General features: G+C 35.9%; 1 protein-coding gene across 1 annotated transcript in view; it reads left to right on the top strand.

Moving 5' to 3' along the window:
* The window catches only part of RPGR (retinitis pigmentosa GTPase regulator), a 38,428-nt gene that overhangs the window by 6,401 nt on the left and 14,386 nt on the right, over positions 1–17,641 (top strand). Inside the window, exons 3-7 of the mRNA XM_088160374.1 lie at positions 2,964–3,056; positions 5,550–5,612; positions 7,123–7,281; positions 8,792–8,941; positions 13,728–13,886. Of these exons, the coding sequence (XP_088016500.1) occupies positions 2,964–3,056; positions 5,550–5,612; positions 7,123–7,281; positions 8,792–8,941; positions 13,728–13,886 (624 nt within the window). The remainder of the gene's footprint in view (positions 1–2,963; positions 3,057–5,549; positions 5,613–7,122; positions 7,282–8,791; positions 8,942–13,727; positions 13,887–17,641) is intronic.

Below are 17,641 nucleotides of genomic sequence, written 5' to 3'. Positions count from 1 at the left end.
GTGCCTTGGCATTGCTACTCTGTACAAAATACTACCTTTTTTATTTTATTCAGATACAGTTTCTCAGAAGGATCTTGTAGTAAATATTCAAGGTCTGTACATTGTCTCACCATCTTATTTCTCTCCCACACTCATATAATTTAAAAAGGGGGGAAATATGTAAAACATACCTTTATACATAGGTGATTAGTGTAATTGGCTGCCTGCTATGACAAAGCATATGGGATTTTAGCTGGTATTTCCCAGCTGCCAATGAATGCCTTTAAAAGCACTTAATGACCTAGAAGGGCACATGACTGATGGGGTTGCCAGGAAGCACAGTTGTGATAGCAGCTATCCATGAGAAATGAGGTGGGAGACAATCTCTCACTGAAGTGTCCCACAAAACCTCTGTTGCTACACATGGAAGTGTCTTGTGGCTTCCCTGGTAGCCCTGAATTGCTATTTGTGAAACGTCTGCTGCTGTACCTGCCAGTGAACACATACTTGGGAGAAATACTCTGGTTTTATATCGGGATAAAGGTGGACACTTCTGTTGGAAGTGTGTTTTCATCACCAAAGCAGTCTGAGTAGGCCTTTTCATTATATCCTGTTGTTTCCCTCCTGCCCAGAGTCACAGTCTTACTCTGCTGGACCTCTCTTGTGCCAGCCATTCCACCTGGCACATGGCCACAGTCTGGAGGACAGCACTAAAGTGGAAGCAAAAACCCAAGAGCAATTCAAGTTTATGAAATTTTGAAATTTGATCCTTGCCTATTTTTCGGCTGTTGGATTCAATGCATCTGGGTGATGGCTGAGATATCTCAGTATACAGTTATGAAAATTGTGCCTTTTTCATGTAAAATTATATTAGATTTTTTGGCCAGCTTAGACTGAATCATGTCTCTTCCAAAACTTGATTTGCTGTAGTGACTGAGAAACGTTGCTTCATTACAGGTATTTGTTTAGGTTCCTCTGTAGTGCCTATTAATTCTCATTCTCTTTCTATATTTACTGCTTTTTTGGTTTTTTTTATTTTCTGTTATACTCCTAGGATACCTGAAATTATAAAAGACTGTCACTCAGTTGTAGAAGAATGTGAAAAAATTCCTCTCATCTATTAAGCTCCTTGACTTACAAAGCAATGCCTGAGAATTTAAAGACTGATATAAAACCCAGCAGATTATAGGATGAAAAGCATGACCTTGTTTGAATTTTGCATGGATAAAAGAGAATGTGCTTAAATTGAATTAGGGCAGCTTGGCATCATACTCCCACAGAAGTACTGCTGTCTTAGGAAAGCAGTTGGAAAGTGTAAAGCAAGGATACAGGGACGCCATACCAGTATAGGATAGATGTCATTTGCTGATAAAAATCCTTTCTGTTAAGGTGTGTTTGCTGTCAGGGACAGCTCTGCATGTGTTTGACATGCTTGCATTATCAAAATTAGGATGGAGATATAAATGCTGTGAGTAGAACACCATGAGCATGAACTTGGCCCGTGTCTTTCTTCCCTTCCAGCTTTCTTTGAAAGACTTAATATTGACACATAGCCCCACATGCCAAGAATTGTAAAATCTAACAATTTGATCAGGATTTTAGTTACCAGTTATAGTTAAGCATTTGTGCATTTTTTTTCTTTTTAACTATGTGGTTATATTTAAGAAAATGAATGGATATTTTTATTAGAAGATGATTTTTTGGTAATATTTAAAACATTGCAATGTCGTATTTCAAAGTCTTTGTAAATCACAAACAGAACCTTCACTGGGAACAGCCATATTATTTTGCCATTATTATATGGAATTGCTATTATGCATTGTGGTTGTAGTTATTGTAAATTATGAGGGTGACTAGCTCTATGACCAAATTAGTGTTGAGGGTGACAACATATGATGGAGTCTAATGCACAAAGCTCTGCAGACCTTCAGAAGTAAACAAAGTCCTTTTAATTCTTGTAAAAGGTTGGGGTTTTGGGGAGAGGATATTGTTCTGTTGTGGGGTTTTTTGATAAATCAGTTTCTATTGTTTTGCAAAGATTTCCGTTGCAACAAGGAATTTGTTTTCCAGTGGGAACTTTACAGCTTTACAAGATGTGATAGTTTAAAAAAATGAAATTAAAATGAGTTCATTTTAAGGTATTGTCAATAGTCAATTTTAACGAATTTTCATCCCAGATGACAAAATTCTCATCTATTCATATACCATCCTCAGAAAAAGCACTGGTTGTTCAGAATTATAACAGCTCATTGTTTGCAATGGTCAAACATGCAAGTCCAATAACATATCATAGGAATTTCTGAAAGGTGATTCTAGCATTGGCCCTGTTGAGCATTTGTAACCTAATGTTTGCATTTAGGTTTGCAAAACTCTCTGACTGCATGGTGGATTTATGCATTCTGTCTTTATATACAGAATAACAAATTAATAGAGTTTGTGAAAACTTATCAGAAACTACTTTGATAGAAATGCATATTTGTAAATCATTTTAAGAGAAGACATTTAGCAGTAAAATAAATATCCCACCCTATACAATCAAATAAGCCAAATATTACAAATTTGTACTTGTATTTACCAAATAGCTGCATTATTCATTCGTGTCTTTGGGGTAAAAGATGTGGGTGCTCAGTTAGATGTGCCATTATTTTATAAGGGAGCCTATAGATACTGTGGTTTCTGAATTGCAGGGTCTGTCCAAAAGTACAACATCTTGTTTTCTGAAGAGCGCTTCATCTATGCTGTAATTAAAGATGAGAATGTTTCTTCTTCTGGCTGGGGATTTCTTACTTAAACAATGCAATTACTATTTTTGAACTGTAAAATCACAAGGATATTAACTGTTGTTTACACTTAGGTTTTGAATTGCCTAAACTTAAACTTGTCATTAAAAAGGAAGTAATAAGTTCATTGTGAGTATATGACCATCGTATCTTGAATAAGATATTCAAACATTTGTATGGATTCTGTCTGTGATTTTTTTTCAGGAAAAGGTAAACTATATATGTTTGGCAGTAATGACTGGGGCCAGTTAGGACTAGGATCAAAGAGCACTGTCAGCAAACCAACATGTGTTAAAGGTTTGTGTAATTTTCCTTCTTTCCTTTTTTTGTTTGCCTTTCTGAAAGGAGACCCTTGCAAAAAGGTACTTAGTAGGATGCAATTCCTACCAAGATCATGAAGGTAGCTCAAAGGAATCCCTTATTAATTTTCCATTACTTCAGTTTCTGAGTCCTTTTGCATCTGAGGATTACTTCAGATACATAGAATACTGTCATTTTTGAGGGCTCTAACTTTGTGTAGTATTTGCCTATTCTGACAATCCACACCTTCATTTTTTACTGCAGACAATAATCAGATGCTTGGTCTCTGCCTTGTCTATGTGTCAGAAACCATAGTTCTAACAGCTTTGTGCAACCTCTGTGTTACTATTTTCTTAGCAACTTTGTAAATGAAAAAAATGTATCAGAAACTTTTCACAAGTACCGCTACATTTTTAACAAGTATAAGAAATGCCCAAGGGGGCATAAATGTCAATACATTTTTATGAGGCAGTAAAATAAATTCCTGTATTCTTTCATGTGTAGGAAAATATGCTTTCATTGCACTGTGATCTTGATCCTTCGTAGCTGTTTTTATCTTGTCAAACAAAGCTAAGTCAATACTTTTCCCTATCCCTTTACTTATGTCAAGTCCGATCTATCCCATTAACACATTTCTTTTCACTATTAAATGTTTATCTTCACTCTTTCTGCCAGTAGATCGATCTGTTAGCTTATTGTTAAAAACAAATTATCTTGCTTGTTCAAACTCTGTTCTTCCTGATTTAGTTTATTCTGCTGTCCTTTATTTGCTCCTGCCTCCATCTCTCTTCAGATGGAGAATGCAGCTGCTCTCAGGTACACATTTTCTGTCAGCCATATGAGAAATTGATTCTTACCTTGGCTTAAATAAATTTGGTTTCAAGTTTTGAGTTTGCTGTCGAATTGCAATGGAGAATAAAAGATGAAAAGAAGATGACAGCAATTCAAACCAAACCTGGCATCCATTGAAAAAAGTCACAAGGAGAGTGTCTTTTTTCTCTTGCCAGTAGACAGCAGGAGCAATTCCTGGAGCTTTTCTCACTAGCCCTTGGTCACCCCTTGGCTTTGGGAATGGGGTTGCAAGGACACTTTTCTGTTTCTGCTTGGAGCCAAATGCTTGTGTCTGCATGTTTTCTGAGAAAATATTTTCTGGGACTTGGTTAAAGATTAATGAAATTGGCTATGAAAAATCACCAGCAACATTGTAAATATAGCATGTCTCGTAACATACAATTGGCTAGCCTAAGTGGGAGGAAGTTTAGGGAGCACAGGCTTCTGAAGAGCTGATTGAGATCTTCTCTGAAGTTGAAGAGTGTTGGGATATAAAGATTGTAGGAAGAAGCCACCATTGGAAATGTTATGGTTCCAGCCTGATGGCAGTGGTAGGTGTTGGATAGAAGAGGCAGGAACCTGAATTTGGACAAATTAAGTTTGTGTCTGTGTGACAGACCAAGGGAAGTTCATGCTAAAGTTGATAAATTTGTTTGGTGGCTTGGTAGAAGAGACCTTAATCTGAACGTTATAGAGCTGATGAAAGTTGATCTGGTAGGACTGAAAAAGGGTTTGTGAAAAGGATGATTGTTGTTGGCTTTGTTATGGACTAGTGCAGTGGAAAAGCAATTAAAGATTTATTATGTAGAAATAATCCTGGTTTAGAGCATTGTATAGGGTACATGGACATGATTGAGAGGAGATAATTTGTTGACAATGAACAGTAACTGGAGCAAGGATGGAAAAGTTAGTGAGACATTTTTCCTCTCTATTTCTGAAATGGAGTGCACTTGTCGTAGGAGAAGAGGAAACTCTGTATTCTCTCTTTCCTACCAAAATAACTCCTGACTTCCCTCACATACATTCCCAGTCTTTCAAAGTGACCAGACTGCAGAGAAGTGTGTGCCATGGCACTCTCATTGGTGCTAACTCAGTTGAAATTGAGACAGAATGACACATGCAAAAAATGTAGGCACTAGTCCAGGTAGGGCTGCCCTTGGCAACTGAGGTCAGTGATCAGGAAATGATCAGAACAGAGCAGAAAAGGGAGGTGAGCACAACAAAAGGAGGTAGGGATGGTAAGAAAAGGAATAAGATGGTTTCAAAGATTTACAATAGTGGGAAAAGTCTAAGAGGGAAGTAACATGGCACTATTAATGAAAACTGAAGACAGCCTAAATAATTAATTTTATCCTGCAACTTAATATATTCTTTGAGACATATCCCATAAATGGCAAATTCCAGGGACTGTGGCATTGGGATGAAGTAGCCATCATCAAACTGAGTGTTTTAAGTTTTTAAGGTTTGACCTATTTTCTTATCTTGAAAGAATACTGATTTGGTAAGTCATGTGCTAGATTCATTTGGGTAACGAATCTTGTAATAATTTTGTTGGTAAAAATGTGAAAAGAAGATATCAGAGCTCCCTCTAGAGCACAGAAAATTTTGTTGCTATCAGATTGTTTGTAACTTTCCCTCCTCTTTGGTTTTAATTCTTAGCTTTAAAACCAGAAAAACCAAAACTTGCTGTTTGTGGAAGAAACCACACTTTAGTTTACACAGGTATGTAACCTCTATTTCATACATATTCAGGATACATTTCTTCCTTTACTTTCATGCAGAAGTGTTGAAGAAGGGAAAAAAAGTTAAATGGGTCTTCTAAAACTTAGGGGTTTAACATCCAGTCCTTAGAATTCAGAATTTTTTAGAATTTTTTAATTTGAGCAAATGCAGTTATAAACTAATGTTAGATAGCAGTTTCCTAGTAATAGACATATGGAGAAATTTCTTGCTGGCATTTGAGGTGTGGTAAACAATTATGAATATTTCCCTTAAGCCGTATAAGGATATATTGTTATTTTTATATTCATTTGTACTCAAATTTACCTTTGACAAATAATCTTTATTAATGTGAAATTATATATTTGAATAAGTATAATAGAACAATGTTTTCAGGTCTTCAAATTTTGTTGCATTTTTGGTTATACAACATAGTCTGCTATTTCAATGACAAGTTGCTTTATTAAGCTATAAATAAATAAACTGTAGATTTAAACTTAAAAATAAATTTGTAGGGATATAGTGTACAGAGAATTTATGAAGGTTCTTGTCATACTTCTATAATTTATGCAATGGAATAGTGATGTTTGTGGTTGCAATCCTTTAGCTCTCAGTAATGTTGTAAGGAGGATTGCTTGATTATTAGGAGGTTTATATATGTGGAGACCCTGAACACTGTAAATAAGATTGTTAGACTAAAACAACATATTAATAACAATCAAGTATGCAAGACTGCACAGGGTAAATATTAGTCACCTTTGGTGTACATGCTGGCTAGATAATTTGTGGCCATTTATAAATTATATGTCAGTTTATTTATCACATTTCTGTTTAGGCTTGTGTTAGTAATAGGCTGTATCTGTTTCTTCATAGATGAACACTTTAGATGTGAAGCATACTAAAATTAAAAATATAAATCTTGAAGTTCTCTAAAGTTGAAGATATCTATCATCAGTGTTAAATTCAAGATTCTAAAAAAAATCTGGTTAATTAAATCAGAAGATATTTAAATATTAAAATAAGTAAAATATTTCTAATAAAAAACTAAGTAGAAATATATTTCATTCACAGTACTCAAAACTATCAAGTTATTAATTTCTTTAATTTACATACTGATACAGCTTCAGTTTTTCTCGTATGTGACATCATCCACCCTTTTCCTCCTGCTATATCTCGATATATACATTATCTGTGGAAGGAGCTGCTGCTGGCTACCAGGGCTACTGGTAGTCATTTTCTCAGAGCTCTTGCAGAATTTCCAATCACATTAATTTTTACATCAGTCTCCTGAATAGTGGGAAATGCAGTCTAAATACATCTAAGGCCTTTAGGAAGTTCTTCTCCAAGTGTGTGCAGGAAAACCTTGCTAGCTACAACAGAAACTGCTAATTTTGGCTTGGGGGTGTTTCAGGACAATAGACCCTAACATTTATGTGATTTTTTTCCATTGAAAATTACATTACTTGCTCTGTTTTCTTCTTTCTGTTTATTACCTGTGCTTTTCTGTGTGCAGAAAAAGGAAATGTCTATGCTGCTGGAGGTAACAGTGAAGGCCAGTTGGGATTAGGTGACACAGAGGAAAGGACCACATTTCATTTAATTAGTTTTTTTACCAACCAGCACAAGATCAAGCAACTATCAGCTGGATCATACACCTCAGCAGCAGTAACTGGTGAGAGCAATTGCTAATAAAATCTATTGATGTGTGTCCAACCTGGTTCCAGGAAGACATTTAATCCAGCATTCTGTCTGCGTATGTGGGTGCATTTTCTATCCTCCATCCTTCTTTCCTTGGTAGCCACAGTGGATTTTGAAAGCCAATTGCCTGTTTTAACAGTTTGGTAAGGGGTGTGTGCCTCATTAACTTCTCAGAGGTTTTGTGAAAGTTTAGTAAAAATATTTACAGAGGAGGAACAGTATGAATACCCTCAAAATGAAAAAAAAAATCTTCAGTTTATTTCCAGGGAAAGCAGCTAAAAACATGAATCCTATGAAAACTAAGCATCTCTAATTCCACCTGTTATTGCAACTACTGTGGTCCATTGGTACAGACTGCACAGCCGTGTCATTCCTTGCTAATTCTGGGAGAGGCTGAGTCTCTCACCTGTTTCTCAGCTGGCAGAATTATACCTATCATACATCACCACATGCTGAAATCCACACAGTTGCAATACTTCCAGTGACTGGATGGGTGGTCCTTTATTACCCTATAATGCAATTTTCCAAGTCTTGCTGTGAAGCCGTTTTTTCTGTACCTGTTTATGGTACATTATTGAGGCTGTAATTTCAGAACTTGGGAGAGATTCTAGCCTGCTTGTTTGGTTTCTGATATTTTTTATGCCACTTACTGACTTTCTCCTGAGATTTTTAAATTTTTAGGACAATTTTGAATTACTTTAGCTCCTAACACCACCTCAGTAGCACTGTAGGTGATACATTTTTATTCAAAACTTATTTCCCAGTAATAGGAAATACACATAGAGAAGACCTTATCTCTTCTAGAAGAATCTAGAGACTTTTCGTGTTGTTCACTGCCTTTTTTTGGTTCCTGTTTTTTTTTGTTGTTGTTTTTTGGGGTTTGTTTGTTTGTTTGTTGTTTGGTTTGTTTTGTTTTTGTTTTTTACTGCTATCTTTGGTCTTTGTTTTAATAGAAGGTGGTCTTAATAAAACTGGCACATCTACTAGTTTAAGGAAAGCAAAATGAATCAATATAGCCACCTGTGAGGAGAACTGAAAGATAAGGCATGAATAAGTGGGATACTTACCAGAGTCAGAACAGAGAATAAGTTTGGAAAAATGAGAAAGGGGTGACTTGTACCTAGAAATGAGAAGATGCCTTAAATTCACTGTAATATTTTCGTACTGACCTCTGGCAATTGAATGGTCTCACTCAGTCTTCTTCTCTCTGAAGGAATATTTTTTACATGGTACTTTTTCTGTTGGTATTTATGGCCTAACACTGGTTGGTGTGTAAGTGTTCTGGGTCACTTTTGAAAAACTTAAGGAAAACCCTCTTATTTCCAACTCCTTTTTTGCATTGTGTTAAATGATCATTTTATATCCTTGAGATCATGACATTCAGTAGTATCATATACGGAGTTTCTGAAATACTCTTCAATAAATAGATTGGGTTTTTTTAGTTTTTGTTTTAAATCTCTTAACTATCTGTGTCTTCATTTTAGAGGATGGGCACCTCTTTGTGTGGGGTGATAATTCAGAAGGTCAGATTGGCCTGGCCAGTGAAGCCTCTATCAGTGTCCCCTGTAAAGTGGATATTGGAAAACCTATTTCCTTTGTATCCTGTGGATATTATCATTCTGCCTTGATTACAGGTAAGAGAAGGGGAATAGAGGTTAGTGGAGACAAGACAGTGCTTTTCAAATAGTTCTTTGAGACTTGATACCCTATAGTTGTTAAAAACTGCCATGTGACAGAGGGCCTCCTATGTAGTTTTGTATCACACAGAGAAAAAAACTTGCAGTTAATTTTCTGCATTAGCACATTGCTGTGTGAAAGTATATTAGAAAGAATGAAATATCTGATCACAGTTTGTTTCCATAGAGGTTATCACATATATTGTGGATTAAAACCATGGTTTCAAAAATCCAACCGTTTTTGAGGTAATTTTTCTTATGATCAAATAATAAACTTCATCTTCTCTAGAAGTATCAATATTGAACCTAGTTGCTATGTTATGAGGACAAATTAATCTTGTTAGAAGTAGAAGATTGTTGTCCAAGTTTGTTGTTCAGTTTTAAAATTTAAGTTTTGAAGTCAGTTAAACTGGCAGTACGTGATACAACGAGAAGCAATGCTACAGTGAGCTGTTATCTGATTTCCAAACCAAACCACCTCCCTGCTGCTTTCTACCTCTCTTACCAAGTCTCCATTGGTTTCTAAAGTGAAGATTCCACTCATCTTTTAATAATGCCACTATGGATGAATTATCAGCCAGTATTGATGGTATTATGTATGAGCATCTATGAATTCCTCTCAGCCATATAGATTTACATTATTAAACTTTACTGTTTGGTCCCCTAAGAGTAATTAAAGATTTCAAAGGATCGATAGTTTTGATTGTAAAGCTTTTAATGGGTACCCAGGAGCTCTTCCATCAGATACCTTCCCCAGATTACTTGATAAATGTTATTTTTCCACATACAATATCTATATTCCTCTCTGAGAACAGGCTGTTAACAGAATGAGTGCTTGCTACAGAGGACAAATATTAATTAGGTGGTGTGCTGGTAGTGTGCAACTTTTATTACAAATGCTTTATTACAGTAAATGGATTAAGTGTCTGGGGCTGATCAGGAGCTCAGCACCTCTTAGGAAAAATACAGCTTCCTGGATTCAGAATAAATGGGAGGAGGGGGGAAAAAGATACTTGCTTCAAGGATGTAGTAGTAATGCGTGTATCTCTGCCTTCGAGCCAAGAGCTGAGGGTCCTGGAGTGCAGCAGGATGTCACAAAAGTTCTCATTAGTAGAAGGGCTGAAGAAAAATATCTAAGAGTAAAGAGAAAACAGTGTGTTCCAAGTGCCCTGAGGAAGTGGAAACTTTTAATGGAAAGGGATAAGAAAAAATGGCTTAGGCTTGTACCTGGTTAAGAAAAATGGAGCTTCTTAAAATATTGATAGGAAGAATGAACTGGCTATCACCTGTGAAAATGAGGAGTTGTTGAACCTGATACTACTTAAACAGGCCTGATTATGTGATGGAAAATCTTAATTTTCAGCCTTAATATCTGCAAGTCCTGTGTGAATTAGGTTCAGTCTATGTCACTGAAGCTACTGACACACACATGGCCTTCTTTGTGGTGAAAGCATACATTTAAAAATTAATTTCCTTTGGCTCCTTGCCAACAGTTTGTTTGACTGATACTTCAACTACTGTAAACATTTAGTATTGGACATCCAAGTACTTTTGCAGAATTGATTTTCTGTTGCACTTCTGTCAGTGTGTTTAAAAATTAACTTTATGCATTTATTCTGAGTATACCACAGTCGCAGGATGTGTTGCTTATCAGTTATTAGAATTCTACAGAATTACCACATTTTGATTTTTAGACATCAAACAATACACAACCTTTCATAGTGCAACGTACTTGCAGGATTTAAGACTCAGTAAATGCTGTGAGACTGAACTGATGAGCATGGCACCATATGGTTCCCTTTCTTAATATGTTTATGTTTAACATACGGTTAACTGGCTGGAAAACATGTTGGGGACACAGGCATATCTGGGTTAAAACGAAAAGGTGGCGTTTACTAGAAAATATAGTGTGGACACAGAGTGCCCTCTCCAGGGCAGGATGTTCATTAATAAGAGTATTGAATAAAAAAGTGGTGAAGTATGGATTCCAGCTTTTTTTTTTCTTTTTAAACTGAAGTTCTTATTTCTTTGACATTGCTGGGTTTTAGAAGATTTTTTTAGTAAGCTTTTATCTTTAAGGTGTTTAACTGCTATAAAGCCAAAAGCAATGCCTCTTGTAGTTCCAAAAAGATGATGTCACCCTTCTTTCTTCTGCTTTCTAGAAGGTCTTCTTTGCAGACAATAATTTAACTGCTGAACATGTGTCACCTGCATTCTGCCATGTACACCTGGATTCCACTGATGCCAAAGAGGTTGTAGAATAGAAGAACAGAATAAATCCTAATAAATAATAAATATTTTAAATAAAAGACCCCACTTCTGAAATTTAAACTAGGCACATGTACAGACAATGGCTAACTCAATTCCATGTGCAAATTAGGAACTAGTCTGATTACTCAGTTCATATTTGAAACATGATTGTTTGCTCTTTCCCTTTCCTTTGCATTTGACAAAGAGTTCCACTGAAAGGCAGTTCTTAATCTGTAGCTTCCAGCTCCCTTTAGGATTTTTTTCACAGTGTGTTTCCTTTCCTCCCTTTTTGCTGGCTTTGGACATTGCATCCCAGTGTTCGGGTTATGTCTCAAGCAAATCAACACAGAAATACACAGCTGGGAGAATGTAGCAACAATTTTGAGCACTTATACAGATCTTTACTTGCCATTCCTTTGACCACACACTCAGGAGGGGACAATTTTTCAGGAAGCATTAAGCTTGGAAAGCATGTACAGCTCATTTTTCCACTGCAGGAGATGGAGAGCAGGAAAAGCTGATGTATCTCACCACTGCTCTGGGTTCTAGAGCTGAATTAGATTTGTGGAAACAGAAAGGAATTGAATATATTAGACCCCTTTAGTGTTTCCCCTGCCTGAACTGTAACTGTAATCAAGACAGATTCTTATTGAGAAGATGTCTTTTCATAGATAGCTTTGCAAGTTCCTTGAATTCTTTTTTTAATGTATTTTGTCATTATTTTTAAGAACTGGTTTAAGAATCATTCATCCCACAAACACTTCTAAGCTCTGAATTTCAGTGTTTGAAACAGTGTTAACCAATTTGATCTTAATAAATATTTCTTTATTTTTTCTTCTTTATTTATTCAAGAAATCCTAGAGTTATCCAGTTCTTTTGTCCACTCACTTTTGTCCCTCACTTGCCACCAGCCAGGTGTCTTATCTACTCTCAAATACATACTCTCCTTTGCAGGACATTTTCCATTCATTTGTCCATTTTCTTGATTTGCTCCTGTGATTTTAAGTTTAGTGATACAGAAAATGTGCCACATTAGGCAAAGTTCAACATGTGAGTGTGACTCATATGAGAGGAGAAAATTAAATAACCAGGTTTTGTTGTGAACAGAGTGTCCTTAAAATTCAGATGTGCTGCACACAGTACATCATGTCCCCAGCATGCAGATATACTGCACACATACTGCACTGAAAATTTATCTCGGTTTGACTGGGTTCTGTTTATGCTTGATTGCTATTTTTCATCATTTTTAGACCACTATTTGCCTAAAAGGGATGTGTAATGTATTCAAAAATTGCTTTGGTAAATGGTTTTATCTTTGTTAGCTGGATTATTAAGTGGAAAAAATGTAATAAACTTGATTAGTTTGGGAGGCTTGGCCATTTGAATCTCTAATCCTCTTAATTAGATAGTGATTGGATTAATTTTTTCAGTGCAATAGTGTTTAAAAAGAACTGCTGGTCTCTTCAAAGAGAACTGCATAAGTAGTTATCTCCTAAGTGCTTTTGGGGTTTTTAAACTTGTTTTTAGAAATATATGGCTGATTTAAGAGTATTGGGAAAATACATACCTTCCAAAAAATACAGGATTCTTTTTATTGTGTGGTTTTTGTTTTCTTTTTCCATTTAGAATGCTTAATAAAATCTCTTTTTGTCAGCAGAATTTTGGTTACAGAAAACCTCACACTGCAGTTGATTTTTATCTTTTTAATTGGGCTACTGTTTTAGAACAGAAAATTGATGCTGATGCAAATAACAGCAAAGTATCAGTCTGTTCAGAGTATTTCTGAACATAGATATAAGAACAAAATCAGAATTAAAACAGGAAATCAAACTAAGCAGAGAAGCCTAAACATGGTCCATAGGTTTGAAATTAAATGAAATTTAACTTTTTTGCAGCTGAGGTAAGTTGCTGGTTCTTAAGAAACTCAGACTGATTGAAATGACTGCAAAAAACTCATAGAAAAGAGATATAGAAGAATGTAAAAAAGCCTGGAGAAGATGAGGCTGAGGGGGGATCTCATCCCTGTCAGTGTCTGCAGGGAGGGGCCAGAGCATGGACCAGGCTCTGCTCCCTGCTCCCAGCAATGGGACAGCAGGAACAGGCAGGAACTGATGGCCAGGAAGTTCCACCTGAACATGAGGAAGAATTTCTTTCCTGTGCAGTGACCAAGAACTGGGACAGCATCCAGAGAGGAGTTTCCATCAGTGGAGATATTCCAGAAATGTCTGGACACAATCCCGTGCCATGTGCTCTGGGATGACTCTGCTTGATTTTCCATCAAAATTCCACACAAAATTATTTTCTATTTCAGTTCAGATTCTTATGAGCAACTTCAGTTGACTTAAATACTGATTACAGAGGCAATTACCACCTCTCAGAAGCAGGATGTACATGGTTTTGTTTTTCCCGTGGCTACATTCCTTGCAGGCTAAATACTGTGATTATGAATTTGCAGTGTGTGCTGGAAACCATGCTCTGTTCTGTATTTTCACAGGTGATGGTGAGCTCTATACTTTTGGAGAATCTGTGAATGGGAAACTGGGACTATTCCCTGAACAGCTGAAGAACAATAGAGTCCCACAGCCTGTACTGGGAATTATGGAAAAGGTTAAAAAGGTTGCCTGTGGTGGAGAACACACTGTGGTGCTGACAGGTATGCAATTTAACTGGCTTTTCTTACAGCCCTGTAATTTAAACTCCATTCTAAATAATTTACATCCCAATGAAATGCTGGATGCTGATCCTAACTGGAAGACCATTGTACACCAAGGAGGTAGAAATCCATGGACCACCCAGCTAATGCAGGCCTGTGCTGCACTGCCCATGTCCCTTGGCTACAGGATGAACTTGGCCAAGTGATTTTAACAGAGGGATTTCCAGGCAGCTCCTGGTTGACACCCCTTACCTTGTCCTTGCTTTTATCTGAAACTTCAGCAGCAAGTTCCCATGTGAATGTCGTTTTTATTCAGGGTAAAATTCTGAATTTATCAGTATAAATAATGTATAGAGTTGTTTTGAATGTAAGGAAATCCTGTAAGAGCTCAAACTGAGGTAGCCTTCCTTGAATAGGATTTGCACAGCATGCTGGGGTCCTTTTCAATTCCACACAGCTCAGGATTCCCAGCCTCTGAAGGGACAGAAGGTTATTGATCCTGTCTTCTTTTTCTTTATAGTCTTAGCTCCAATAAATAGCATTTTAAGAGAATTTTACATAGGCTGAGTGCCTTTCTTACTGGAATTGTAATAAACCTGCACCACCTGGTGCAACACAGATGATTGATATTTCTTTCCTCTAAGGAGCTTGAAATTGTTATTGCAGTGAGAGGGAAATTCTAGAGGAAGGCTTCCATTCTGTAATAATTTTAAATGCTCTTGAATATTTAGGAAGGTATATAGGAAGTCACTTTTCAAGTAGCTTCACTATCTACTGCATGCCTGAATGGATTAAATATCTCTTATTGTGATACAGAATTTGCTTGTGCCTTTGAACAGAATCTTTAGCATAAATATGAAACTAGTACAGACATATACATTTGACATATTGTACAGGTTATGAAAATGTCAGCAAATATAACTGTTACATATCAGTTGACAGGGCCACACATATCATACTTGGCAAATGCTGTGTGTCACTGGACTGTTAAATAGTTGTCTGCCAGTGCTGACTTAGCTTTTCCAAGGCATACATGCAAAGCAGTACCAGCCATTTCTTTCCACAAATTCTATCCTCACCTAGAGTGGTGTAGAAGCAGGAAAAGTTTGACTTTACCTGAAGATAGTTCGAAAAATATCAGCTTTACCTTGTAATGAATATAATTTGTGTAAAACTGTTTAGCCCGTAATTTTTTTCTGCAAAAAGGAAAAAGCTGTAAAACCAAGCTGGATGTATAGATATCAGTCCTTAAATCTGTATTTGAAGGTGCTCTATAGTTGTCTCTTGCCTTCAAGATTATGTAGCCAAATTTTCTAAAATATAAACTGAAAATGTGACTGAGGGAGATTGTGACTATTATGGTGTGGTGTTGTGCTGCAAGCCATTGGAAAGAGTAAAGGTGGAAGTGAAATGCTGGGAAAGATCTTGTGTAGTGAGTCAAACTGCAAGATTCTGGATAGGTTAAAATTCCTTTGGGAAAACTATGAAGAGGAAATAGCAGTAGCCAATCCAGGAAATAATGTAAGCATTTGTCTACATTTTAATGCCTTTGTCTCCCTTCTTCCACCCACATACAGTCTTACCCTGGCAGTATTCTATGTCACAAAAGAATTTTTTTTATGTGAAATCAGATTATCATTATTAGTGAAAAAACTGCCATAAATTTGGGACCAACATGTGTAAATCATAGCATTATTTTATGAGTTACAAGGTGAAGTTTTTGTAGAAAGAACTTGATTATCATCATTGATTATTTTTTTTAACCATAAATCTGAATTCAGCCAATAGATATTTTGACTTAATGGTGTTTCATGTAATAAAAAATCATTATAACCAATGACCATTACAGAGATTTGGAAGAAAGATACAGACCTGGATGCCATCATCATTACAGTGAAATCTGTACAAGAGCTAGAACAAAGAGGGGAATATAAATGTCATAGAAAAAAATGCATTGAAGAAAATACCATAATAAGTATGCATGTATGTAAGATTTACTTGCTTATGGAAATAAATTCTTTAGTAGAAGGTAAATAAAAAATTTAGTGCTGCCTGAGCTGGCAGCTGATGATCAAAGTGTTGAGTACCAGATGACCTACTTGAATCACAAAAAGAGGAAAACTATATCTCCCATCAAAAATACATTTCCTAAAGATTAATAGTTGTGATAAGAGTGAAACGTCAGATAGATTTTTTAAAAATGTGATTCAGCTGTTATTAAATAGATAACAGATGTGGACTTCTGGCTAAGACCCTTTGAGTGAAAGAGAGGAGGATAGTGGAAATACTGTCTCAAATGAAAGATACTTAGTCAGTAGTGTTGACATAGAGAAAATTTTCTGACTCAAAGCAAAATTTGAGGGAAAAGTTGTGAAAAGAGGTAGATATGGGTACTAAAAATTTGAAGTGAGTGTGATATACATCCATAAATGACTTTGCACTAGAAACTTCACTTGAAATTAGTCCTAAATTGCATTTTGAGAGGAAGTGGTGTGACCAGTAATTCTGATGATATATCTGTAAAGAGGAGCAGAAGCATTTACCTTTAATTTATGTGAAAATTAGCTTTTAAGGTCATTTTTATAAATTAAGAAAGTAATGCAATTTTGAAGAAACTCTGAATTTCAAATGTCATCCTCCATGAAAATGGGTGCTGCTTGCCTTTAGTAACACAATGTAACTGATGAGGATTACATCCTTTCAGGATCTTTCCAGATTTTAAGGATGTGACGTTTCAGTTTCAGGAAACAAGAATAAAGTATGTGACAATTAAATATTCCCCTGCTTCATCTATCTCATTTAACATAGCAAAAACACAAGAGAAAATGTCATATGTCATAACAGCAGAAAACTCTTACAGATCTTGGCTCATTTCTTGACATCATTTCTACTTAGAGTTTATCAAATTAGAAGAAAGCATAATTCAGTTATCTGACAGAGTACAAGGCAAGTTTCTTCCTGCCTCTCATGTGTAATTAGTCTATTCCAAAGTGCTTCATTTGATTTCTTTTTTATGACTGCTATCTATTCTATTGGCAATTTTGTATGGTAAGAACCACTGTTATATGGGTTATAAAATCAAGGTGCTGTTTGGAATCTCTACAAAAAGTATCAGAGTAAAAGGTAGAAAGTATATATTAAAATAACTCCTTAGGATTTTTTGCTCCAAAATTCCAAAATTAGAAACTCAGTTATTTTTCCCAGAGAGCAAGAATTAAATTGTTGAGAGCAATAATTTTGGAAAAAAAAATTTTTTTAAAGATTGATTTTAGAAATGTTGAGTGTGGTATTGAAAACCATCTTCTTGTTAACTCTGCCTTTAATATTTGCAGTTGTTCTAGACAATAAACAGAATTGCATTTAAAAATTCTATCATGCAAAATCTTGATAGCACAAAGTTATTAATTTAATGGCAGTCAGTCAGCTGGTCCAAGAAGATCCTGTCCTCATCCCAGATTCATTCTCTCAGAGACTGAAAAAATGCACCAACTATCCCCAATGCTTGCAGGTGTTTCTGCTGCAAATGGAAGCTGTTTGGTATCATCATTTTCAAATGAAATATGGGAGAGCAGCAATCCCAATTTGCATACTTTTTTCAATAAAGTATTCTAAAAGAAAAATAATAAATTTGAATCTAGAAATTGAAGAAGAAGAAACAGATTATTTGGAGTGATCTTAATATCTTGCAGTTTTTTTCAGATGAGGACAGATCCTCTGGGAATAATTTTTTCTATAGTAGGATAAATTACTTCCTT

Source organism: Sturnus vulgaris, chromosome 2 (assembly GCF_052056855.1).
Source record: "Sturnus vulgaris isolate bStuVul1 chromosome 2, bStuVul1.hap1, whole genome shotgun sequence".
In the NCBI taxonomy this organism is placed as follows: Eukaryota; Metazoa; Chordata; class Aves; order Passeriformes; family Sturnidae; genus Sturnus; species Sturnus vulgaris.
Note: the sequence above shows the minus strand (reverse complement) of the source record. Positions and strands in the feature narration are given on the sequence as shown.